Source organism: Polyodon spathula, chromosome 7, assembly GCF_017654505.1.
Source record: "Polyodon spathula isolate WHYD16114869_AA chromosome 7, ASM1765450v1, whole genome shotgun sequence".
NCBI classification, from domain to species: Eukaryota; Metazoa; Chordata; class Actinopteri; order Acipenseriformes; family Polyodontidae; genus Polyodon; species Polyodon spathula.
Genome location: NC_054540.1, coordinates 37,254,554 through 37,280,492, shown reverse-complemented (window position 1 = coordinate 37,280,492; position 25,939 = coordinate 37,254,554). Strand labels below are relative to the sequence as shown.

At 39.1% G+C, this 25,939-nt stretch overlaps 1 protein-coding gene across 1 annotated transcript in view; it reads left to right on the top strand.

Annotated features, from left to right (window-relative positions):
• Positions 1 to 24,515, top strand: part of LOC121318607 (V-type proton ATPase subunit E 1-like) — a 40,685-nt gene extending 16,170 nt beyond the window's left edge. The window contains exons 2-9 of the mRNA XM_041255471.1: positions 8,553 to 8,618; positions 10,267 to 10,376; positions 14,367 to 14,433; positions 17,097 to 17,186; positions 18,551 to 18,619; positions 18,989 to 19,083; positions 21,650 to 21,737; positions 23,834 to 24,515. Coding sequence (XP_041111405.1) covers positions 8,553 to 8,618; positions 10,267 to 10,376; positions 14,367 to 14,433; positions 17,097 to 17,186; positions 18,551 to 18,619; positions 18,989 to 19,083; positions 21,650 to 21,737; positions 23,834 to 23,896 — 648 coding nt within the window. The 3' untranslated portion in view covers positions 23,897 to 24,515. The remainder of the gene's footprint in view (positions 1 to 8,552; positions 8,619 to 10,266; positions 10,377 to 14,366; positions 14,434 to 17,096; positions 17,187 to 18,550; positions 18,620 to 18,988; positions 19,084 to 21,649; positions 21,738 to 23,833) is intronic.
• The last annotated feature ends 1,424 nt before the right edge of the window (positions 24,516 to 25,939 follow it).

Here is a 25,939-nt window from a genome sequence, read left to right as displayed (position 1 = left end):
TTTCGAAACAGCCTGACTGGAAAGCTCTTTTTTGCATTCCGAATTGCTGCTGTGGATAGTGGGCAAGTTTTAACTTGACTTTTAACTGACAAATATATTTACCTGAACTGAGCTAAAAGCAAAATCTGGGCTAATTTCTGTTCCTTAATGATAGCAGTTCACTCATTCTTAAGCCTGATGAATATTCAACCGTGTTAGCCTATCACTATCCACAATATCTGTGTTTCCTCTCTCTCTTTTCTCCTGTCTGCTCCTCTCTCTGTTTCTGTCCTTTGTGGGCCTCCGTCTCTCTATGTAGAGGCGGAATAATATCAGTGCATTTGCAATTTTATTTTAAACACACACAGACATGCACACAAAATCTATTCACTTACTCCTCCAAACAGAACAACCCTCTCTGTGTTTGAGTAGCTGCATCTGTCGCACTCTTTCTGAAGAAATTCCGTATGTCCAACTTCTATAGCTAAGTTGGAAAAACAAAGTTAACTCGGCTATCCAGCTGTTTTATTAGCAGATGTAGGGCTCTACGTTTAGATGTTTAACTACTGGCCCCTCGGGCCACTGAGCTCGTGTTTTTACTGGCCCGGATGCAATTTTATCTGGCCCAATATATTTGTTTTTTCATGATTTTTATTTTCAGTATGTTATTAACTGTGTATGGTAACCAAAGAGAGTCCATGTCTCAAAAGAAAATGGCTAAACAAAGACTTTCAATATGTGTTACTTCAGCCATTTAGCAAGTGCTGTAAGAAGTAATCCAAACTTGGGTAACATTGAAATTGGAAAGGTAATTTAACGTTATGATGAATATAAAGACATACTAAATGTTAAGCACAGCAATGCAGTGACTATAAGAAAATACAAGATGCTTGGAGATTTTTTTTTAACTCTGGACTGTAGTTCAATGTAAAACATCTACTGTTGACTTTGTGAATGGATGGAGTAACGGCAACATTTGCACTGACCATTAAAAGTACAACCAGGTATCCCTGTTTTGAATTATTTACAGGTTATTGGATAAACAAAGTAACTTAGATTCCTCTGTCAGTACTTGATGGCTAGTTGTACTTAGTAATGTTAAGCTATTGTAATGTTGGAATGTATTTTTATTTTGGCCAGGTTACAGTATTTACACTAAGCTTAAGTTTTTATTATAATTAAACAGATGTGGAATATTTAGGTTGCTATACGGTATGTGTTATTTTATTCTGAATACACTACAGCAAAAATGATTTGGTGGTTTGCGCAATATTATGCTACTGTTGCTTTAAGAGATACTCACTGTGACGTTGCTGCTCATTGAGTTCTGTGTATTTGAATTCGGTAAACAAAAGGAAAATGTTGTACCTAAGGAAATAGGGTACAGAGCGAAGAAATCTCATCTTGTACATTGTTTGTACACTTTGTGAACCCGGCTAAACTTTACCAGCTTACACTGTATTGCTGTCTGCTTGTGCACACGCATTTGCCTTTTACTCTTGGTAGCGTAAGGGATCACAGTTTGTATAATTGAATACACAAAAAGATTGCACCCTATTTGAAATTCCCATTCCTAATCCAAATAAACACTATTAAAACGATATTCATAATACAAAATAACAATCCTTCTCAGAGCATTGTTGCTGTTGTGTAGCCTCTCCCAAGTCAGCGCAATCTTGAGTCCAGTGAGTCCTGGAAAGATTGTGAACAGCATTTTTGACCTGAACACATCGGATCCTGAATAAAAAAGTTTGACAATTCGACTGCGTATCTGGGTATCCATGGAGACATCTTACAGACTGGATATTATGTAAACTAAATGTTGAATTCACAACAAATAAAGCTGCTGTTTTATCCTTAAGTCTGGGAAACTGACGCCAAACAAGGCAAAACGTTTTTTCTCTGTCATAATGAAGCCTCCACTCCAAATGTTGGTCTTCATATTTTTTCATAATTACATTCTTTATGATTTATTGATTTCAGTGCTTTTCTTTTGGCTTATTGGTTGCTTAGTTGTAGAAAACCCGATTTGTAAAAGATATGGCGCGGTAATGAGTACATGCACAGCACTTCGGTACGCAGTCTCAGATTGACTGTACAACAAATATGACGCGCGGCGGGAAAGTTAGGATTAGTTCGTAATTATGTTTTTAAAAAATGGTTTGTAAATTAAATTATCACCTTTTTGACACACTGGCCTGTTTTCCTGGATTCATGAAACGGAAGTCATATGCACTACATATATTATACTAGTTAAATGTAACCGGCCCAGTTGAGCCTGTGGTGCTTCATAAGTACTGGCCAAACTTGCACGCTCTACTGGTTGGTTATTGTCAAACCCTGAGATGGTTGAGCTAATGTTACCAAAATTCTTGTTAGCCAGCATCGCCCCTCAAGTTAGCTAGCTACTATCTAGCTAGCTTTATTAGCAAGTTTTGGCATATTTCCGAGTAGCAGTTGGATTCAGTGTTCAGCTAATCGATTACTGTCAAAACTCTGCTCATAATGTTAACTAGCTATCTAGCTAAATGTTAGCAGCAGTAACAGCTAACAGTCAGTGCAGCTTTTAAGTCAGCATGTTAATGTTAGCTTAGCTACTCGAATTGAGCTTACTGTGAGGTCAATAACTCCTCATGGGCAACAAAACACATTGTTTTTATGAAAATTAGCCATAGTAGTAGCTAGCTAGTTAGCTAGCAACTTTACCTCAGGTTCTCCTTCCCATCTTGCACTCTGTCTCTCCCTCACAAAGTCGCAGCCTTCTTTGCCCGCACGCACGCCGAAATAGATTTTGTACTTTGGAAAACGACTCCATCTCCGACTCCTGGGGCTCTTGATGATAGCAGGCCTATACATTGCAGTGTAACGTTCCAGCCAGACTGTAGAATGCAGCCCAGTTTTAATCGCACAGCACAAAAGACTCGGGGCTGAGCCAAAATCATTCAGGCCTAAAGCCCCGAAAGCCCGGGTCTGGTGACATCCCTGGACTTGGTTCTCTGTGTCAATGTGAGCTTATTTATATTCGGCGAAGTGTTTTAGTTGTGGAGATTCTATAGCAGCCATCTCCATTGATGCAGCAATCTCTGCTGTTTTCTTGAACGTCAATTCCGCTAAAGATAAGACATTTCTGGATCACTTCCTTTCTCAAGCCACATACCAATCTATCTCTTAATGTATCATTAAGATGTGTGCCAAACTCACAGTGCTCTTAATTTTTTTTTAACACTGCTATATACTGTACAACAGACTCTCCCTCTTCTTGATTACATCTGTGAAAACAAAACCTTAGGGGGGAAAATGTCCCTGCAGTGTGTGTACTGTTTCATTACAGCTTTTAACACCAGGTTTTTTGTGCGCTTTTAAACTCCTTAACAAGCTGTATGTCCGTCCCCCCGTCCCCCCCCATCACATTTAATAAAGCCGCTACTTGCCTTTCTGCTGGTATGTCATGTGCTGTGAGGAAGTGCTCAAAATACTGAAGTAATGAAGTAAAAAAAATACTGCAGTAGTACTGCAGTATAAATGCAATATTCTGGACTCAGTTATACTGCAGTATTTTAATAGTACTGCAGCATAACTGTGTCCAAAATATTGCATCTATACTGCAGTACTACTGCAGTATTTTTTTACTTCATTACTGCAGTATTCTTTGCCATATTGCAAATAACCTTCAACAGTATAGTACCTTATCATTGTTTATGCCCTGCAGTATGAATGCAGTACCATTGCAGTTTCTCTACTGCAGCATGAATGCAGTACCATTGCAGTTTCTCTACAGCAGTATGAATGCAGTACCATTGCAGTTTCTCTACAGCAGTATGAATGCAGTACCATTGCAGTTGCTCTACAGCAGTATGAATGCAGTACCATTGCAGTTGCTCTACTGCAGTATGAATGCAGTACCATTGCAGTTGCTCTACAGCAGTATGAATGCAGTACCATTGCAGTTGCTCTACTGCAGTATGAATGCAGTACCATTGCAGTTGCTCTACTGCAGTATGAATGCAGTACCATTGCAGTTGCTCTACTGCAGTATGAATGCAGTACCATTGCAGTTTCTCTACAGCAGTATGAATGCAGTACCATTGCAGTTTCTCTACAGCAGTATGAATGCAGTACCATTGGAGTTTCTCTACAGCAGTATGAATGCAGTACCATTGCAGTTTCTCTACTGTAGTACAATTACAGTTTCTCTACTGTAGTACAATTGCAGTTTCTCTACTGCAGCATTAATTTACCATTGCAGTTCTCAACTGCAGCATGTATTGTTACTGAAGGATGACTGAAGTACCTTTCTCTATTACATTTGTTACTCTACTACAGTATGAATACATTACCACTGAAGGGTGTACGTCAATATTTTTGTAATACGTATATATGTCAACAGTAATAACACTTTTTTCCCCCCCAATTACTGTATTTATTTGTAAATTGTAGAACATGTTCACATATAATAAAATGGGGTTTATAAAACGGCAGAAAGCAGAAACTTGAATTATTAAAAACATGGTTTAATTACAAACAATACTTAACATTAATAATTACTTTATTAAACATTACTTTAAGGGTAACACATTTTTTTGTGTGTGTTATATGTTGCTAAAACTATTTAAGTAAGGTGTGTGTGTGTGTGTGTGTGTATTGTTTTTATTTACATTTGTTTGACATCCTGGCCACTTTTGTGTACTATTAAATTGCTGTCAACTGTGCTTTCCAAGATGGCTTTAAATGTACCCTTCAGAAGAACTTCAGAACTACATTTCCCATCACCCTCATCATACATACGTGTTGATCAGTAGGATGGAGGATGATCAGTGGGCTGCAATTTAATAGTGTAAAAAGTGGTCAGGATGTCAAAAGAAAAATGATAAAAACAATACACACACATTAAACAGTTGTAGCAACATGCAACACCCACACACACATGATAACTGGAGTTACCCCCTTGATACTTATGCACGTATGCATGAATGTCTTCTGCCATTTATTCTTGATTTTCTTTTGGAGCTGTAGAATGAAATAGTGAAACTGTTAGGAGATTATCTAGATTATGAAAACATATCTAGGTTATGAAAACAAACAAATCCATCATTTACCACAACATTTTAAAACAAGTCTAATCAGGTTTAAGGCTTTTTTTTTATTTCCGCTGCATATGAAAAAAGAATCTCTAAAAATGAATCATTTATATTTCTGCAATACATCACTTGTGAAGAAGACTACATACAGAAGGAGGAAATGGCGACGATTATAGGATGACTTGACTGCTTTGATGAAAATACAGAAGACTGGAACACAATCAAGCAAAGTACAAGGTTGTCCCGGAAGAAAACTTGCTTCCTTCTGCTCTGACAATGTTCCCCAACTCTGAGGATTGGTTTTTCCAGCAGGACAATGCTCCATGCCACACAGCCAGGTCAATCAAGGTGTGGATGGAGGACCACCAGATCAAGACCCTGTCATGGCCAGCCCAATCTCCAGACCTGAACCCCATTGAAAACCTCTGGAATGTGATCAAGAAGAAGATGGATGGTCATAAGCCATCAAACAAAGCCGAGCTGCTTGAATTTTTGCGCCAGGAGCGGCATAAAGTCGCCCAACATCAATGTGAAAGACTGGTGGAGAGCGTGCCAAGACGCATGAAAGCTGTGCTTGAAAATCAGGGTTATTCCACCAAATATTGATTTCTGAACTCTTCCTAAGTTAAAACATTAGTATTGTGTTGTTTAAAAATGAATATGATCTTATTCTCTTTGCACTATTTGAGGTCTGACAACACTGCATCTTTTCTGTTATTTTGACCAGTTGTCATTTTCTGCAAATAAATGCTCTAAATGACAATATTTTTATTTGGAATTTGGGAGAAATGTTGTCAGTAATTTATAGAATAAAACAAATGGTCATTTTACCCAAACACATACCTATAAATAGTAAAACCAGAGAAACTGATAATTTTGCAGTGGTCTCAATTTTTCCAGAGCTCTGTGTGTGTGTGTGTGTGTGTGTGTGTGTGTGTGTGTGTATATATATATATATATATATATATATATATATATATATATATATATATAAAATGCATGCAGATGGACACGGTGCTCTGGTTCAACAACAGTGAGTTTCTTTATTGTTCCTGCCTCGCATTCACTGAAGACTGCGCCTGCTCCATGAGCTAGGCTAATACTACCAGTAGGTGGCAGCAAATAACTAACACTCTTAAGTCCAGTACATAACACTCTGAGCCCCATTCAATAAACCACAGGTGGCGAAATTTGGCCCTTCCACGCCTGGTCTAAATTGTTTAATTGAACAGGTTAAAACATAATCCAATCCCTCAAGTAAGTACTGTATTACAACATTTACCTGTTAAACCTGGAGTGGAATGGCTCTCCAGGACTGTGATTAGACAACCCTGCAGTAAACTGTCCGATTCTACATGTCGTCACATAGATCTGGGCTCCAGAGCACCCATGTAAAGGCAGTAAGCTTCAGGGCTTTAACAGGGCTGATGGTAGAAAGTTCAATACAGTGGACTCTTGCAAATCTGGAGCAAGATTGTGTTAATAATAGTCGTTTGTAAACTTTCTTATGTTCTTACTGATTGTAATCTTTTACTACACAAAAAAAAAAAAATCTGTTCTATGTTTTTAAATTTTGTATTTTTAAATCGGTCATATCTAGGGCTGTAAATCTAACTTTACTTGTTTGTTTTAACCTTTTTGTGTTAACAGAAAATTGAGAACATCTTTGAGAATTAAGCTGACAAATGGTTTTTGATTCAAAAACACTTTATATACAAGAAAGGTATACCTCCAATACAATCCTAAGCACAAGATTTAAACTGACTTCGGACAAGGCCTCAGTACAGCTCAGTACATACGTTTGTATCAGATAACACGGATATCCATGGAGTCGATTCGAAAGAGATGAAAAGACTTTACAATGTTTGATTATTTATACCTTTTGTAAACAATTATAGATTCTGTCTTCAACCCGACTGGTTTCTGTCCAATAATTGAGGTAGCCCCTCTCTCATCACACACATTGAGCTTGCCACATACTTCCTCTTTGGGAAAGTGGGGCAGTGCAGTCTGTCCTTATTGTCCGCCACATGCTACATTGAGCAGGGCACTTCCATTTTGTCTTAATACACCTTCCCCCTGTCTCAGGGTCAGCCACGTGTAATGTGAGAATTCAAAACTTGGACAGTACTGCATTAAAACGACTATAAAAGCACCTTCACACACAATTTAAACATAATGTTTAAAAACAGCTTAACTATAAAAGACACACACATAATGTAGTAACATAATTAATACCTCATGCAGAAAGCCATTACTACAGTGTAAGTGGTTTGTTTAAACCAGGGGTTCCCAAAGTGCGGGCCAAATGCAGCCCGCGAGGATGTTTGGTGTGGCCCCCAGCAGTGTCAGAGAGCTACCTAAAATATTCCTTTTTATATATTTTTTTTTCTGCCGCTCCTGTCCCGTAAACCAGGCAAAATGTTACCCTTCCCCTTGATCCAATATGGCTACTGTAGTTGCTGAACACCACACACTTTGAAATATTGCTTTTAAATGTAGTTCGTAGCTGTATTCTATGATTTTCTGGTCAGATTAATTGCAGAGGCTACTAGCTTTTTGAGATGGTGTCTTTTTTTTTTTTGTACACAAGTGTGTTCTATGATTCTCTGTCACCATTGATTATTCATCTTCCCAATGTAAATGAACCCTTTTATTTTACCTCCAGAACTGTAGGTACCTATATACTTCTATGTAATTCTTCCTCTTCTCAACCACTGCTCATGTTTTTCACATATCTATTGAGATGATGGAGAGGTTCAGATGGGCAAGGACAGTTAGTTACTACTTTATCCTCCTCAATCCCAGTATCCATCTAAATGGATGTTTGGATTTTCACTATACATCATAAGCTGTAGGTTTTTTGCTGGATCCTAAAATGCATTTAAATGCAGCCTTTACCCAACAATGAGCCCCCTGGTGTGGTTTCTATTGTATTAAACAGTGTTTCTGTTAATCTTTGGAAACACTAAAGTATGACCAATTTATTCCTTTAAATCAGGGGGAGGCAACCTTGGCTCTTCCAATCCATGCCATCAGATTCTTCATCATTTAGTTGACCTCCAGCAGGGTGAATGAAATGAAGGGTCTGGTTGGAACAGGGATATATTGCTCCAAAAAGTGAATAAAAAAAAATTAGTGACCTCTTTCAATTCACCTAATGCCTAAGGTCAAGAAAATACAATTTATTGAAAGAAAAAAAAAAAAACTAAACGGGCCCTCGGGTCTGAGGAGGATACTTCCAAAAATATGCAAAGTCATTTTCAGGGACAACACCAGCAGCATGGTGTGGTGTGTGTGTGTGTGTGGTTTTTTTTTTGTGGTTTTTTTTTTTTTTAGTTGGTTAAAAGCAGGAAATTGCATCAATTGCCTCCTTTTAAAGCTCAATGAGTACAGTGGAAATTTCCATGCAGTGGAAATGAGTCAATAGTGTCTTACGGTTTTCTGTTTTAAGCTTCTGTTTCCATTCTGGTTGTAACTGTCTTGCTTTCACAGATCAAACACATGATGGCCTTCATTGAGCAGGAGGCCAATGAGAAAGCTGAGGAAATTGATGCAAAGGTAAGTTCACTTTGCCTGTATTCTCTACAGACACCCGTGCCAGTGGATAATTAGTGTTCCGCATTTCCAGTTCGAATATTACATAAAAATTACAGGATTTTACTGGATGTCGGTTTCTACTGATTTATACCCATTTTTTGTCTATTATTCAATATTGTCCTGGTACTGTTTTCTAGGAAATGCACATATTTTGATTAAAATTGTTTTATTTTGATTCCGACATGGTAATAAACAGCCCTACTGTTCATCCTAGGTGGATACAGCAGACGTTTAGATGTCAGAGATCAGATAATATTCAAAAGTGGTTCTCTGTCATTTCACAAACACATTAATATCACCTGATTTTATATAGGGAATCAAAGTCAGATGTGGCAATTGCTGGGCGTAGTAACTACTAGTTTGATCAAAAACTAAATTGAAATACTGACACGAAATTATTATATTTTTAGTGGATGAGGAATGGAGAGAACGTAAATCAGTTTATGAATATTCAAAAGAAAACAAATGTTTCGAAGTATGCAAAAAGCAAAAGTAGCAGAAGTGGGTCAGGTGAGGCACATGTTCACACTGACAATAAAAGAAAATACTGAAAAATAAGCAACACATTAAACTAAAACAAGAAAGTGAACTGAGAGACAAGCAATCCATTTATGCGGCTTTTACACACGCCTTAATAAAAAGAGAGCACAGAGTGACTGTGTTAATGAGTTTGTCATAAATGTGTGCTGCTGGACAGCCACTGTTTATTGCAGAGGGGTTTGTATTGATGACTTTGTGCGACAGTACTGTCTGTAGTAACACACAGCCTAACGCTGACAATCGTAATGGTAAATATTTGATAGAAAATATTGATGCATTTGTTGTCAATTTGCTTTTATGATTTGAAGGTGAATAAACCTGGATTGTTATGTACTGATGTCATGTTCATACCTTCATAACTGTAGATACTATTTCCGTCAGGACAGCGATTGCCCAAACATTTGCAAAGTACCAGCTAACTTGAGAAAATGTGCCTTAGACTTGCACAGATTCTGCTTCATCACACATGCCAGGGACATTAAACCTAATCAGAAACCAGAACTGCTCCTCATCCACATATTCCAGATGTAAAGTTTTTTTTTTTTCTGAGATTTTTTGCCCCAATTTTTACCGATGTTTCAATTAAAAACTATTTTGTACCGACTGTATGCTTATTTTAATATATGTAAAATAAACTCAAAATTCCTGGAATATTTTTTAAAAGATAAAAACCAAAAACACAAAACACTGGATAATGCATCCACTTACATTATTAGATAGTTTTTAATAATTTGACATCAACACACAGGTGAATTATTGTAAATGTTGTTACTGATTGAATAATCACAACTGAGAATTATTCATTTAGGGTAGTCACCTATTATGAGGCGCTGTATTATGTATTATGTATATATATATATATTATATATATATATATATATATATATATATATATATATATATATATATATAGATATAATATATATATATATAAATTAGATTAGGAGCTGACATATAGTAGATATATGTGACATAGGCTTGATCAGAACCCATATGAATATAGTGTTTAAAAGTATGCACATTCATTCAATGCTTTTCTACATTTCCTCGTGCATTTTTTCTTATCCAGGCAGAAGAAGAGTTTAACATTGAGAAGGGTCGTCTCGTACAAACTCAGAGATTGAAGATTATGGAGTACTATGAAAAAAAAGAGAAGCAGATCGAACAGCAAAAGAAAATGTGAGTCACATCCCTGTAGGGCTATTTGGCAGTGTTGCCCCGCCATTATGTGCATTTCTGTGTTGTATGTTGCATGTAGTGTGTTAATGTTGGTGTATAGTCATTGGTACACGGAATGTAATATAGGTTACAAGCACTAGTGTTTAAAATGTATGTTTGTATTTGGGCACGAGAATTGCACAGCACTTCACGTGCAGGTAAAATATAATAATATGAGCATGGGGAATTGCACTTTATTAATTCACGGGCAGTTGTACCGAGACGCCAATTGAATGATTGAGTAGCAATAGAGTCTCGGTACAGCTGCATAAAAACAGCATGTTTTCACACACTTGGGGTTGTGTGTCTGGTGAGTGGAGAACGGGTGTGGAGAGGAGAAAGTAAAAAACGTAAAGTAAATTAATTTAACTCGCCGTGTTTGTCTGTTCACCCACTCGTTTGTCTGTCTGTTAAGGGTTAGTATGTTTTGTTTGTCTATTTATGTCGGCCTCAAGTGCTGTGTCCTGTGTTTTTTGTTTGTCTTTCAACCTTTTTGTTTTCTGTTTGTTCATTTATTAAATGCTGAGTGCAACCAAACGCTCGGCTTCACCAAACTCCACGTCTCTCTGTTTATTCTGTGTTGGTTCCTGGTTCTGGTCTGACGTGACCCACTACAGTCGTCTTTGTGACACGTGGTGTGAGAAGTGGGATTACCAGCGCCCCCTAGACGCAGACCAGAGCAGGAACCGCAGTTTTTTGGGGGGGGGGGAGACTGCTGTTTTTTTGTGTGTGGGGGAGAGTGATTTTTGGATTACAAAAAAAAAAAAAAAAAAATATATATATATATATATATATATATATATATATATATATATATATATATATATATATATATATATATATATATATATATATATATATATAAATAAATAAAATAAAAATGGGATGGAAGGAGGGTAAAGAGGTTAAGGATAGGGAGGAGGAGTGTCACCTAATGGTCTGACATCCACAGCAATATAACAGGCCATCGCCGGGGTGCCCCCTCTGCGACCAGGACCATCTGTACGCCAACTGTCCCTTCCGCCACTATGAGGAGGAGAAGGAGGAATGCGCCCAGGCGGGGGGACCACGAACGTCCAGCTCCCAGACGGGGGGGACCGCAGGAATGCAAAGCCCAAGGGACAGCTGTTTCCACCTCCATCAGCAGAGGAAGCGGGACACGACTGGTCGGGATGACCCTATGCCAGCTTGCCAGCGCACAGGCGGGGTAACCGTGAGCATCCAGCGCCCAGACAGGGAGACCGTGGGAATCCAAAGCCCGAGGGACAGTCTTCCACCTCCTACCAGCAGAGGAGGAATGCCTGCTGTCCCCGTCTCCACTAGCAGAGGAAGAATGCCTGCTGGTTTCGCCCCCTGCAAGTGAGGGAGAGCCGCAGCAGTCAGAGGAAGAATGCCTGCTGGTTTCGCCCCCTGCAAGTGAGGGAGAGCCGCAGCAGCCCCCTGCAAGTGAGGGAGAGCCGCACCTGACCCGTGTAACAAGGGTAGACTACACGCCGATCCCACCTCCGTCGCCAGGAGGCTACACGCGGCTCCCACCGCCAGGAGCCGAGCAGCCAGAGCTGCCTCTGCCTCCACCACGAGGAGCCGAGCAGCCGGAGCTGCCTCTGCCTCCACCACCAGGAGCAGAGCAGTAGGAGCTCGGGGATGCCTGCACATCATCGTTCGGGGATGCCTGCCTCGCGTCGCCTGGGGTTGCCTGCTGCTCCGCATTGCCTGTGGAGCCACCGGTGGCAGGGTGCTCTCACTGTTACTATAGCCAGGGGCTTCCCTACCGAGTTCACCTCCTGAGGGTCTGCTGCTGCCTGGGGTCGCCGGAACTGCTTCACCAGGGGTTGCCGTCAGCTCTGCTTGGCCGCAGGGGTCAGTGTGGCCGGAGCCCCACCAGAGGGAGCTGTCAGCTATGAAGAAGGGGGGGAGAGGTTAGGAGACCACCTTCCCCTGCAGCAATTTCGCTGCAGGAGTTCTGGTGGTGATTTTGGATTACAAAAAAAAAATAAAATGAAATGGGGTAGAAGGAGGATAAAGAGGAGGAGTGTGACAGTCTACTACGATTTAAAGCGTTTTGTAAAGCGCATAGTTAATAACATTATTTAAGTTTATCAACGAAAAAGCACTGAACGCCTTACCTTGCTATTTACAGTATTTCTGCCACACAAGCAGTGGGCGTGCAATTCTTTTCTTGCTCATGTTAACTAGCATCTAATTTGCTGGTTCCATCCTACCAGGGACTCTGTTTTGAAAATGCTTTGTAAGTGCCCTTCTGTGTATTTACTGAAAAACAAAGAAAGTCCAGAGCAGGACAACAGGCTTGTATTCCTGGCAAACAGCCTGTAAGTAAATTGTGCATATTGAAGAAAACTGACTGTATATAGTTTGTGCTTCTTTTGAAGTTTCAAAATTAATATTTTGAAAATAAAAAATATAATCAATATTATACATAATGAATATTTAACAATGTTCAATAAGGTTACAAAAACAAATAAATATACATGTTGTGGTAAGTAAATAAATGTATTGTGTTTTAGGCAGGGATTTCAGCATTGTGTGTTTCACAGATAGTGAAGGTTAGGTGGTACAGTATTAACAAGATGCAATGCGTGATGCTGCAGCTGTCCCTGAATAAAAAAATATAAAAGTTTTTCATAAACTTGTATCTACTTATATAGATTACATTCCAAAGTACTGTAATCTGTTTGGAATAAATATTTAGTAACACTCCTGTAGTATGTTAAACTTGCTTTAGGTTTGTTGCGAATGTTGTGTTTTGTTTTGTTTTTTCTCCTGACGCTACCAAGGTGTAATTACCTTTTGCATTCAATTGTTGTGCACTAGCTTTACTTAACTGCAGTGATATTAAAATAATCACGATGGGGTGGAGAGGAATGAAGCAAAAATGTATGTGGGCGGTACAATCATCGATATTTATTTGAACAAGTTGATTTTGTGCCGAATTCATCGATTTGCTGTTTGTAGGCTTAAGTGACAGCCCTACTTCCCTGTGGCTTCAGTTAAACTGGGAATTTGTATTCTGTGCTAATGCAAAACCTCCTGTCGTAATGTCCTGGATGTGTTTGAAATACTCCCATTTTATACTTTTCTAATTGCAAAACACCTGCCATAACACTGTCAGTCTGGTCTGTGGGCAGCAGGATGAAGCTTATTCAACAAGACTAGATTTATAAAGGTTGATAAATTGTTCCAGAGGTGATACGTTTTCCTTAAGGTGGAGGATGCAAATCTCCAGCGAAGTCACTCCTATAGAAAGGCCAGTAGTCAAATAGTCCCTGTCCCCTCCCCACACTTTGAGACTGTTCCTCCTGAATCAGTCATTTGTGCACTCTTGAATATGAAAGCAACAGCCAATCAAAGGCCTACCGTCCTTTTCCTTTGTCCAGCCCCACTGGGCATGAAATCCGCTGCGAAGGGATACAGTAAAGATGTACGTACGTGTGCCACCCTTCACACTTATCCATGTATCTTAACCCCTTATCCAATGGTGTTAATATTATTATTATTATTATTATTACTGAGAGTCACATTCTGGAGTTATATGGCAGAGTCTGACTGTCCATCAGTCCGTATGTCACACTTTTATCTGGAGAATTGCTTATCAAATTTGATTAAACATTTCATTGCTAATTTTTTTTCTATACTATTCTGTACATACTGTTGATTTGTCATGGTCATTAACTTTTTCATCATACTGATAGCTGTTATTTTGAATTTAAAGCCAATGCATGTGGATGTGTGTTACTGATGTATTTGTTTATTAATTGCTTTTTAATTAAATTATAGATTGCATGTTGGGATTCTGTTGGCGGCATACATTATTCTGTCCTGCGACAATGTGACAATGTGTACTTAAACTTTCTAATGTGTGTGTTTTGTGTTTTTTATTTATTTATTTTTGGTCAAAAGTTTTAACTCTCTTCTACTGCTTTGTTTTAACAGTCAAATGTCCAACTTGATGAACCAGGCCAGGTTGAAAGTCCTCAAGGCCAGAGATGACTTGATTTCGGTCAGTACCATGAGTTTGTTTCTCTTTGCGTGCATCAAGCTGGGGGTTAGTTTCTGTTTAATTTATTAAAATAAATTGGCCTACTTTGTACATTTTATAGATGTCTTGCAAATTTTTGAGAGTGGTTAACTGCTTAGGCAAAATTCTTTCTAAATGTTGAAACAACTCTGGACAATTAACATCTGTATTTCACAGCACTAATCTTGGGCTACTTAGTAACTAACATTAGGAAATTCAAGATGAGTGCTGATCAGGGACTGTGAGACCTGTCGTTAAGCAATTAAAATATTTATAGCAATCCTTCCATTGATCTTACAGAAATGTGACCAAGCATGTTCTGTAATATAACTTTTGTTTTCTTACACTAAAGACTTTCATAACCTGTGACATAACACATTTCAAGTATCTCTGCTGCGTCGTGAAACAATTTAGAATGATTTTCTTATTCAAGATAGAATAGGTGGGTACGCCGTGATGGCTGTGCTGTATTAGACGGGTACGCCGTGATGGCTGTGCTGTATTAGACGGGTACGCCGTGATGGCTGTGCTGTATTAGACGGGTACGCCGTGATGGCTGTGCTGTATTAGACGGGTACGCCGTGATGGCTGTGCTGTATTAGACGGGTACGCCGTGATGGCTGTGCTGCTGTGCGTATTAGACGGGTACGCCGTGATGGCTGTGCTGTATTAGACGGGTACGCCGTGATGGCTGTGCTGTATTAGACGGGTACGCCGTGATGGCTGTGCTGTATTAGACGGGTACGCCGTGATGGCTGTGCTGTATTAGACGGGTACGCCGTGATGGCTGTGCTGTATTAGACGGGTACGCCGTGATGGCTGTGCTGTATTAGACGGGTACGCCGTGATGGCTGTGCTGTATTAGACGGGTACGCCGTGATGGTTGTGCTGTATGCCAAGTGCTACGATTTTGCCGTAGCAGCTTCTATTTTGGAGGGTAAAATTCGGTGCTATGACGAAGGGTTTGATACTACAAAAAATATATGTAATTGTGGCAGGGCATGGCCCTGTTTTGTAAATATTGTTGTGTGGTGTTTTGGTGGTGGTTGGCAAGGGTGGGGTTAATTTCCTATCCCTGCCAAAATACATGTGAGAATGTGGCTGGAGCTAATTGAATAATTGATAATTAGGCTCCAGCCACATGCTTTAAAAGAAGAGAAAATCCTTTGTTTGGTGGAGGTGTTTTGGGGGTGAGTGTTACTGTGTTTGTTTGTTACGAAGTTCAGTGAAGGCTCTGCCCAGCCTGAACAGTTTTGTTTAAACTTTTGTTCTGGCCCCTGTGGCAGTTATTTTGTAAGTGTATTGTGTGTGTGAGATTTGTGTTTTGTTTGACATTTTTGTGATTAAACAGTGCAGCAGCGCTTTCACTGCAGTTTATTGTCTCCAAGTCTCTGTCCTCCTGGCTATCCTGTCACAATAATATACATGTTATATATAAAAAAAATATACACATAGCCTATAAATATACATAAAAAAACACTGTTTCAACAGACTACCATGTGGTTGTTTTCCTGTCTATTTATATATACATGTTATTCTTAGTATATTTCACTGGCATTTTACGTGCCAAAAGCGGAAAAGTGGTGAGCCAAAATCTATTGGAAATCATAAATCTGTGCGTGGATTTATGGTGAATACAGGCGAAGATAATGCAGTGATAAAGGCAGAGACACTTTGCAAACTTTATTGTTGAGCACAATCTTCCATTTGCTGTTTTGGATCATATCGATCCACTTTGCAAAGCAGCATTTCCGGACTGAAACATTGCCAGCACGTACGGATCAGGCCGGACAAAAACAACTGCTATGAACCACTTTTTATTAATTAGAATCAGTCATTCTTGATAATACTACCATAGCAATCAATCAATTTTTTAAATCCATTATTTTCATTATTAATGATTCAACAAAAAATGAACTTTTATGGTTGTTGACTGTATGTGGCTGAATTTGTTGTGGTGTTTATATAATTAATTAGTACATTGTGTATTTTTGAAATGTAAGACTTAACCAAATTACTAAATAATATGTATTATTTGAATGATTGTCAGTGTCCTGCTTTTTTTTTTTTATTCTATTTTCTATGTAGTTCTTTATTCATTTACCCAAGTATAACATTCCAGTCAGTTCTGACAATGTGAACAAATGCATTTTACATGCTGTAATAAATATGCTTATTTTAAGGACTGTCAGCTGAATTGTAGAAAAGTACCTGATCAAGGACAAAAACTTCCACTGTCTGCCATCAGGAAAGAAAGTGTAAAATGCAGTTCCCATTCAAGTTCACAGGTGACACCTGTAATTTGATCCCTGATTGAATTTGCCTTTTTTTGTAAATGTTTAGTTATCAATATTTTGGAGGTTGAATATTTCAGTCCGGATTTTATTCTTCCTTAAAGGTGATTTTGTTTTAATTTGAAGGTGCTAGCTGTGCTCGCCAGGTAATTTTTCTTTTTTTTTTTTACTGGTCAGGTGCTACTATTTTTTTACGGCTGACTACTATTTTTTTATGGCAAGTGCTACTATTTTCCACTTTCAGAACTTGGCATCTCTGGATGGTTGTGCTGTGTTAGATGGATAGGCTGTGATGGTTGTGCTGTATTAGATGGATAGGCTGTGATGGGTGCTGTGTGCTTCTTCCATCAGGATCTGTTGAACGAAGCCAGACAGAGGCTGGGAAAGATTGCGAAGGATCCAGTCAGGTACGCCACCTTGCTGGAAGGACTAGTGCTTCAGGTAAAGTTTTACACTGTGTGCTCATGGAAAAGCCTGAATGTTATAGTCCCATCATTTTTACTAGCGTTTTAAAGATAACATCCTGGTGGATAAAATTCGTGGAGGCGAGACATCACCCTGTAGTTACAGCTATTCTAAAACAAGTGTGTTGGTCTTTCCTTTTATTAAAGTCTTTGATTTAGTGAAGCGTAACATTTATAATCTCTCTTCAAACAAATCACTCATCTGAGTGTCACTATGGACCTATTGTGACATGTGTCACAACTAACTGTCTTGTGTTAGTGCAGCATTTCATTTTAACTGATCGATGTGCTGAAAGAATATCTCTTTATAATGAGCCTCATGCAACAGGTGTTGAGAGATCTAGCATTGAATAACCTTTTAATATTTGGTGGCCCTGAGTGAATAGGTAGATAGTTGGGTTTTTTTTTTGTTGTATATATTTTTGTTTATTTTTCTGCCAGATCTCTTTTTGGAATCCTATATATCCTATATATTCATTCAAATCAAATGACAGACTAGCCGGGTGAATCACACTGTTAAATATAAGTTTAAACATACTTTGTTTTTCAAACATTGTACATGTCCCTCAAACAGAATGGTCCTTGACAGTCCATAGATTGCTGTGGTTATTCCCTCATGAGGATAGACTGGGGGGGATCATGGGTTATATTTAGAACCACAATACTCCTTGAATGCTCTTGGCATTTTCTCTATTTAAAAGAAGCGAATTCTAATTTATTTTATCAGAACAATGAATAAAGCTTAGTGTTACACAGCACCCTGGATAGTTTACAAGAAACACATTGCATTACCTTTTCTGTATCCCGTTCTTGTCTCAATTTTAATATAACACTGAAATATTCACACACCATGGGTCATCAATCAACTGGGCAATACATTTCTCAACATTTACTCAGGAGCTTTCGCCAGGAGAAATACATCTCTTCTGCGGTTCACTGTGTATCCAGATCACTCTCCTTCCTACAACAGTTCTGGTTTTCTGTTCCCACAATGCACCACTCATTTCTATTGGAGTCCCAGCATTGTTGGATGAGGGAATGAAAAAAAAAAAAAAAAAACACGGGATACAGCAAAGATACAGTAATGGGTTTCTTGCAAACTCTGCAGGAGCTTCTGTAACACTTGAAATGTACCCATGATGGCTGTGAGTTTTTACATGGCATATGTGTATATTACTAGATCACTTTGTTAGAAATATTATTTTAACTAGTGTAGATTTTTACAGTTAAATATCCCATATATAAAAAGATACACAAAAGAAACTATTGCTGATTAGTCAGTTCTTGTTTTGGCTACCTCCTATTGACTGTTCGTATAATAACACATTATTTATCTGGCAGGGATTTTATCAGTTACTGGAACCCTCTGTGGTTATTCGTTGCCGTAAACAGGATCTTCCGATGGTGAAGGTAATTGTATCCTTATTGTCAGTCTTCAACTTTGACCAAGTTTCTTTCTTTAGGTTAAAGTAGGTTTGGGAAGAAAGCACTGTCCAGTATGGCATGGCAAGGCTTATCGAATGGCTTTTACATATATCCCAGTAAAATTTAAAAATACTAAAATAAAATGAATACCGTACATTTTATAATAAGTGACTCTCATCAGAATCTAGGTCCTTGTGCCTGATTAATGGTGCTAATGAAGGTACAGTCCAATGTGGCAGACAGCAGGCTCATGTTATTTAGAGGGACTGTCCAAATCATGTGATTTTGATTTTGTTCAGTTTTGTATAATTGAGTTTGTTGAAACCTGTGTTGTGTGCATTTGGATTTGTTTAGGCTGCCGTACAGAAGAATATTCCCATCTTCAAGGCAGGTGTGAAGAAGGATATTAATGTTCGCATTGACCAGGATAACTTCCTGCCACCAGAAATGTAAGAATTAGTAGTTTCTCTTGAAAAGATTTTAAACAAAATTAATTTTGCACCTTTAACTCTCTTCACAAAGATTTAACTTCTGAGTTATAAAATGTTTTTATTCTGCTGTGTGTCCATTAGGGGTGTGCCAATACTTGACAATGACAATAATATTTTGAGTAATTCCATTTAAGAAGTTTAAGAAAAAACCAAACAAGTATATTAATTAATGTGCTAATTTCACAACATGACAAGCTTTCCTCGTCTTTGCAACAGATTACCAATCAATGTCAATTTAATCTTCATTGAATGGTTTACAAGCTGACCTTTTTACTGCATACCAATGCCATAAACTGTCTCTATGGATAAAAGAAAGACACATTGCAGATAAAATGTACCTGCATGGACCTCTCTGAAATACATTTCCCATCCTCTTCCTCGTTGGTAAATCCATCTGTTACATATGTGAGCAGGAGGATGATGGGAAATGTAGTTCTGAGGTATGCGGGTACATTGGAAGCCATCTTGAGGCAGGGAATGCAATTTAAAGTTTAAAAAAGTGGTCAAAATGTGTGTGTGTGTGTGTATATACACACACACACACACACACACACACACACAGTGCCTTGCAAAAGTATTCAGATCCCTGACCAATTCTCTCATATTACTGAATTACAAATGGTACATTGAAATTTCGTTCTGTTTGATATTTTAAAACACTTAAACTCAAAATCAATTATTGTAAGGTGGCATTGGTTTTATGTTGGGAAATATTTAAGAAAAATAAAAAACTGAAATTTCTTGCTTGCATAAGTATTCAACCCCCCACACATTAATATTTGGTAGAGCCACCTTTCGATGCAATAACAGCTTTAAGTCTTTTGGGGTAAGTATGTACCAGCTTTGCACACAGTCTCAGAGTGATTTTGGACCATTCTTCTTGGCAGATTTGCTCCAGGTTGTTCAGGTTGGTTGGACGACGCTTGTGGACCGCAATTTTCAAATAGTGCCACAGATTCTCAATGGGATTGAGATCAAGACTTTGACTGGGCCACTGTAGGACATTCACCTTTTTGTTCTTGAGCCACTCCAATGTTGCTTTGGCCTTGTGCTTGGGATCATTGTCCTGCTGAAAGGTGAATTTCCTCCCAAGCTTCAGTTTTTTAGCGGACTGAAGCAGATTCTCTTGCAGTATTTTCCTGTATTTTGCTCCATCCATTCTTTCTTCAATTGTAACAAGATGCCCAGTCCCTGCTGATGAGAGGCATCCCCACAGCATGATGCTGCCACCACCATACTTCACTGTAGGGATGGTGTGTCTTGAGGCATGGGCAGTGTTAGGTTTGCGCCACACATAGCGCTTTGAGTTTTGGCCAAAAAGCTCTATCTTGGTCTCATCTGACCACAAAACCTTTTCCCACATCGCAGCTGGGTCACTCTCATGCTTTCTGGCAAACTCCAGACGTGCTTTCAGATGGTACTTTTTGAGTAACGGCTTTCTTTCTTGCCACCCTCCCATACAGGCCAGTGTTATGCAGAGCTCTTGATATGGTTGACTGGTGCACCATTACTCCACTCCCAGCCACTGAACTCTGTAGCTCCTTCAAAGTGATTGTTGGCCTCTCTGTGGCTTCTCTCACAAGTCTCCTTGTTTGAGCGCTGAGTTTTGAGGGACAGCCTTTTCTTGGCAGTGCCTGGGTGGTGTGATGCAGCTTCCACTTCCTGATTATTGATCCAGCTGTGCTCACTGGGATATCCAAACACTTGGATATTATTTTGTACCCTTTCCCTAATCTATGCATTTGTATTTACTTTATCTCTAACTTCTGTAGAATGCTCTTTGGTCTTCATTTTCCTTCAGATTCACAGCCTTACCAATGATCCTTCAACAGTGGGGTTTTTATCCAGAAAATGTGACAGCAACTTTAATGGTTCACAGGTGGAGGCCAATGGTAAGGTAACTGTGTCCTCGTTAGGGCAATTTCTTTCATCGGTGCAAACTGGGAGCTTCCACAGCACAGGGGTTGAATACTTATGCAAGCAAGATATTTCAGTTTTTTATTTTTCTTAAAAATATTTCCCAACATAAAACCAGTGTCACCTTACAATAATTGATTTTGAGTTTCAGTGTTTAAAAATAAAATATCAAACAGAACGAAATTTCAATGTACCATTTGTAATTCAGTAATATGAGAGAATTGGTCAGGGGTCTGAATACTTTTGCAAGGCACTGTGTGTGTGTGTGTGTGTGTGTGTGTGTGTGTGTGTGTGTATATATATATATATATATATATATATATATATACACACTCCTTACGTAAACAGTTGTAGCAACACATGGGGACATGTAACACAATAAAATAAAAAGGTCCTTATGTACCCTTTTAAAATCAAATGAAAGAGAACTATGGGCTTAAAATATCACTGTATTAGATTAACTTCCTACCAGTGCAAAATGACTGGGTGGGGTGTTTGTTTCCAGTCCCCTAAAAATGGTTCAGTTCCCAGGGTGTATTTGGTTTTGTTCTTTTTTTCACTTGGTATTACCAGAATAATGTTAATTCACACTGCTGTATATCCCCAGATCTGGAGGTGTGGAAATCTATAACGCTAATGGAAAAATCAAAGTGGCCAACACCTTGGAAAGCAGACTGGATCTTATGGCACAACAGGTATGGAACTGAATTGGGGTCCTCACAGTATATAGTGAAGGTGTTCACACTTGTTTGTGTGTCACACTTCATTTTTGCATCTGTCTAGAGAACTGCTTATCCAATTGTGATAGCTTGCTAAAACATTCTTTAGCACGGGTTGCTATAAGACTACAGGGAATAGCAAGAGGTGTTGTGTGTAGGTGAAACTAGAATTATTCCATTTATCTACAGCAGTGGTTTTCAACCTGTGGTATCGTGACAGGCTTACAACTGGCACACACCTGCAGTTGCTCTTTTATGACAGTATGATTCCTCAACCACTGTACTCCCTATGCAACCACTGTACAACAGTACTGCCTCTCCATTTTTAAAAGCATGTGTCAATATTTATAAATGCAATATGGTAAGTGCAGAGAGATATAATGGGAACCACAGTTTCTTGCAGCACTTGTGACGAGCAAATGTGTGCGAGGTACTGTTGTATAAAAATGTAGCTTAAAATGAACATTTTGCATTTAAGAAATGTAGAACAAGAATGGCAAAAAAGAAAAATACACTTAAGGTTTGTGTGTGTGCTAAATAAAGTTGTCAACATGAATAGCTTTCTTTTTTTTTTTAATTAAGGGAATTAAAAATTAAATAAACTGCAGCTTACTCGATTGCAGTAAAAAAAAATATTACCTCTCGGATTTGTTCTAATGAAAATATCTAAAATATGACCATGTTCTTGCTGTGGTGTATTTAATATTGTAAATAGAATGAACTTGCTGCAGTTTAAACTTGTTTTTACTGAAAAATAAACGGTAGCATGTAATTATGAGCTGTCTGTGTTACGTGCTGTCAGATCAGGACTTCACTAACACTGAGCAGGGGAGCTGCAGCATGCTGTCAGATCAGGACTTCACTAACACTGAGCAGGGGAGCTGCAGCATGCTGTCAGATCAGGACTTCACTAACACTGAGCAGGGGAGCTGCAGCATGCTGTCAGATCAGGACTTCACTAACACTGAGCAGGGGAGCTGCAGCATGCTGTCAGATCAGGACTTCACTAACACTGAGCAGGGGAGCTGCAGCATGCTGTCAGATCAGGACTTCACTAACACTGAGCACTGCAGCATGCTGTCAGATCAGGACTGAGCAGGGAGCTGCAGCATGCTGTCAGATCAGGACTTCACTAACACTGAGCATGGGAGCTGCAGCATGCTGTCAGATCAGGACTTCACTAACACTGAGCAGGGGAGCTGCAGCATGCTGTCAGATCAGGACTTCACCAACACTGAGCAGGGGAGCTGCAGCATGCTGTCAGATCAGGACTCCACTAACACTGAGCATGGGAGCTGCAGCATGCTGTCAGATCAGGAGTCACTAACACTGAGCATGGGAGCTGCAGCATGCTGTCAGATCAGGACTTCACTAACACTGAGCAGGGGAGCTGCAGCATGCTGTCAGATCAGGACTTCACCAACACTGAGCAGGGGAGCTGCAGCATGCTGTCAGATCAGGACTTCACTAACACTGAGCAGGGGAGCTGCAGCATGCTGTCAGATCAGGACTTCACTAACACTGAGCAGGGGAGCTGCAGCATGCTGTCAGATCAGGACTTCACTAACACTGAGCAGGGGAGCTGCAGCATGCTGTCAGATCAGGACTTCACTAACACTGAGCAGGGGAGCTGCAGCATGCTGTCAGATCAGGACTTCACTAACACTGAGCAGGGGAGCTGCAGCATGCTGTCAGATCAGGACTTCACTAACACTGAGCAGGGGAGCTGCAGCATGCTGTCAGATCAGGACTTCACCAACACTGAGCAGGGGAGCTGCAGCATGCTGTTTCCCATATTACAAGTGAACACAAGACATTATTACTGTAGCTAAATGTAGACTAGAAAGTTGATTTCTGCAAATATTGTACTATATAAAGATGAAATGTGGTAAATGTAAAAAAAATTGGCCGCGATTTTTAACACTTCACATTTCACAGTCACTTTTCCATTTTCAGATTCTATTTTTTTTTTTTTTGGTTACATTAGCTTTTCAAGAAGTATGTCGGTCATTGAGTATGATAAATAATAGGGCTAACTCCCTGATTTTATAATTTTATTATTTCCTTTGCAGATGATGCCTGAAATCCGAGTTGCTCTCTTTGGTGCAAACCCGAACAGGAAATTCTTGGATTAGTGCAGTCTGCACCCATTCCTGCCAGATAAGCGGAGGGTGGTTTTAAACAGGGGTGAAAAAAAAAAAAAAAAAAGAACATGTGATGTTTATATAAATATATTTAAAGACTCCATTCTGTGTCAGTTCTGTAAAACTTTGTATGTTAAGTGGAGAGATGTGAGTTTGTGTTGTTGTATAGCCCTGTGTTTTATTTGTTAATATAACTGCAGTACTGTTATTGCGTGGTTTGACTTGGTGGTTCACATAGAACTTCGAAGTACAGAACAGGTATAAGCAATCTACCAAAAGCCCTTGCTGTGAATCAGTTATCACATGCTTACTGTACACTATGTCTACATCATAGTTATCTTCTGTCTCGTGACTATCTTGATGCAGAACAGCCCTCCATCCTAAGCCTTGCAGTTTTTCTTTTGCAGTGCAGTGTGTCTGGTAGATCTGTTTGTGTGTTGACAGACAATAAAAAAGCCATTCTTGTCTTAATGATAATGCAAGCCTCCAGTGTTAAGTGATTGAGACTAGGAAACAATTTAATTGAAAATGAAATATGACGACGGTATCATTTCATCTGCTGTATCTGTATCTGTGGTTTCAAAAAATAAAGATGCTTGGCCATCTTAAACCTCAACCTCATTATTTATGTTTTTGTTTTTAAAGGGATTTTTTAAAAATGTTTAACTGTACAGTGAATCCCATAAATGTCTCCACTGCACTTCTATTCAGTTTCTAAATTAACTCTTGTAGCAAATATGTATTTTTATTTTACAACCTGAAAATCCACGTCTGCTTGCATTGCTTTAAGGGAGTCTGTTACTGTTTCACTTCCTAGGTCACTTCATCCTCCATTGTCCACAGGGTCAAAGAATGTGAACGGTGAGATTACCTAGCAAGCGCAAGAGAAACTGAAATTTAAGGCTTGGCTAACAGAATTATTTAAACTAGTACATGATACCATTTAAAAATATATCCTGGGCTGTGATATATTAAGACTGGATGAGAGGTAATAATTATGTTTGCTACAACCACTATTACAGAATTGCTGATAACAGAATAAATAATTGCCTTCCTGATCCCCAATACTGATTCAACACGCAATCAACATACGCCTCCTTATGGTGATCATGCTGTCACTGTCTTGGTGTGTATGTCTTTGAACTGTTATACAGCCTTCATACACAAAACCAAAATAAAAACACAATCAAGACGAGGCAGTGTGTATATACAGGGATCAGGTGCCACAGTGCCAAGTCTGAAATATTCATGACCGAATGGATTAGACCCCTTCCAGCACCTTGTGGAGCCTGTTGCACATTGTGTCAATCCTGTGATCTGGGAAAACAGTGAGCCCAACCTAATATTAGGTGCAGGTCCTAATAAAGTGGCTAGGAAATGTATGTCTGTGGCGAAAGAGAGAATTCTGAAGTGCATTAACACAGAGTACAGTGGCGAGAAAAAGTTTGTGAACCCCTTAGGATTTTCACATATTTTAAACCTAAAATGTCATTCGATCATAATTTAAGTCCTAATAATATGTAAAGAAAAAACTTGATTAAACTTTGTACTGAAGTGCCAATGAAGCAGTTCTTTAATAGGTAGGTTGACAATCTCTGAGCAATAATGCTGAAGAAAATCTTGCCTTCTACGTTTAATAGGGAAATAGGACGAAACTGACTGATGCATGTGGAATTCTTTTCTTTTGGTATAAAGACTCCACCTGCTCGGCGTCATGCTCTTGGTACAACCTGTTTTTCCCATGCCACTTTCATCAATTTCCACAGGATTTGCAGAACTCCAGAAGCACTCTTGTATACTCTCTATGGAACAACATTAGGCCCTGGAGATGATGATGCCCTTGCTTTTTTCACAGCTTGCTCTACTTCTTTCCACTTACATGCACAGTTCTCCTCCATTTGGTATTCAGGTGGATTGAAAAGTGGAGTATCTGAAGGAATTGACATAGGCTCATGCCTTTTTGAATCTGTGTGTGTTTCCTCCAAATATCTCTCCAGCTCAAACTTAGATGATTTTAGTGTGCCATTTTTCTGG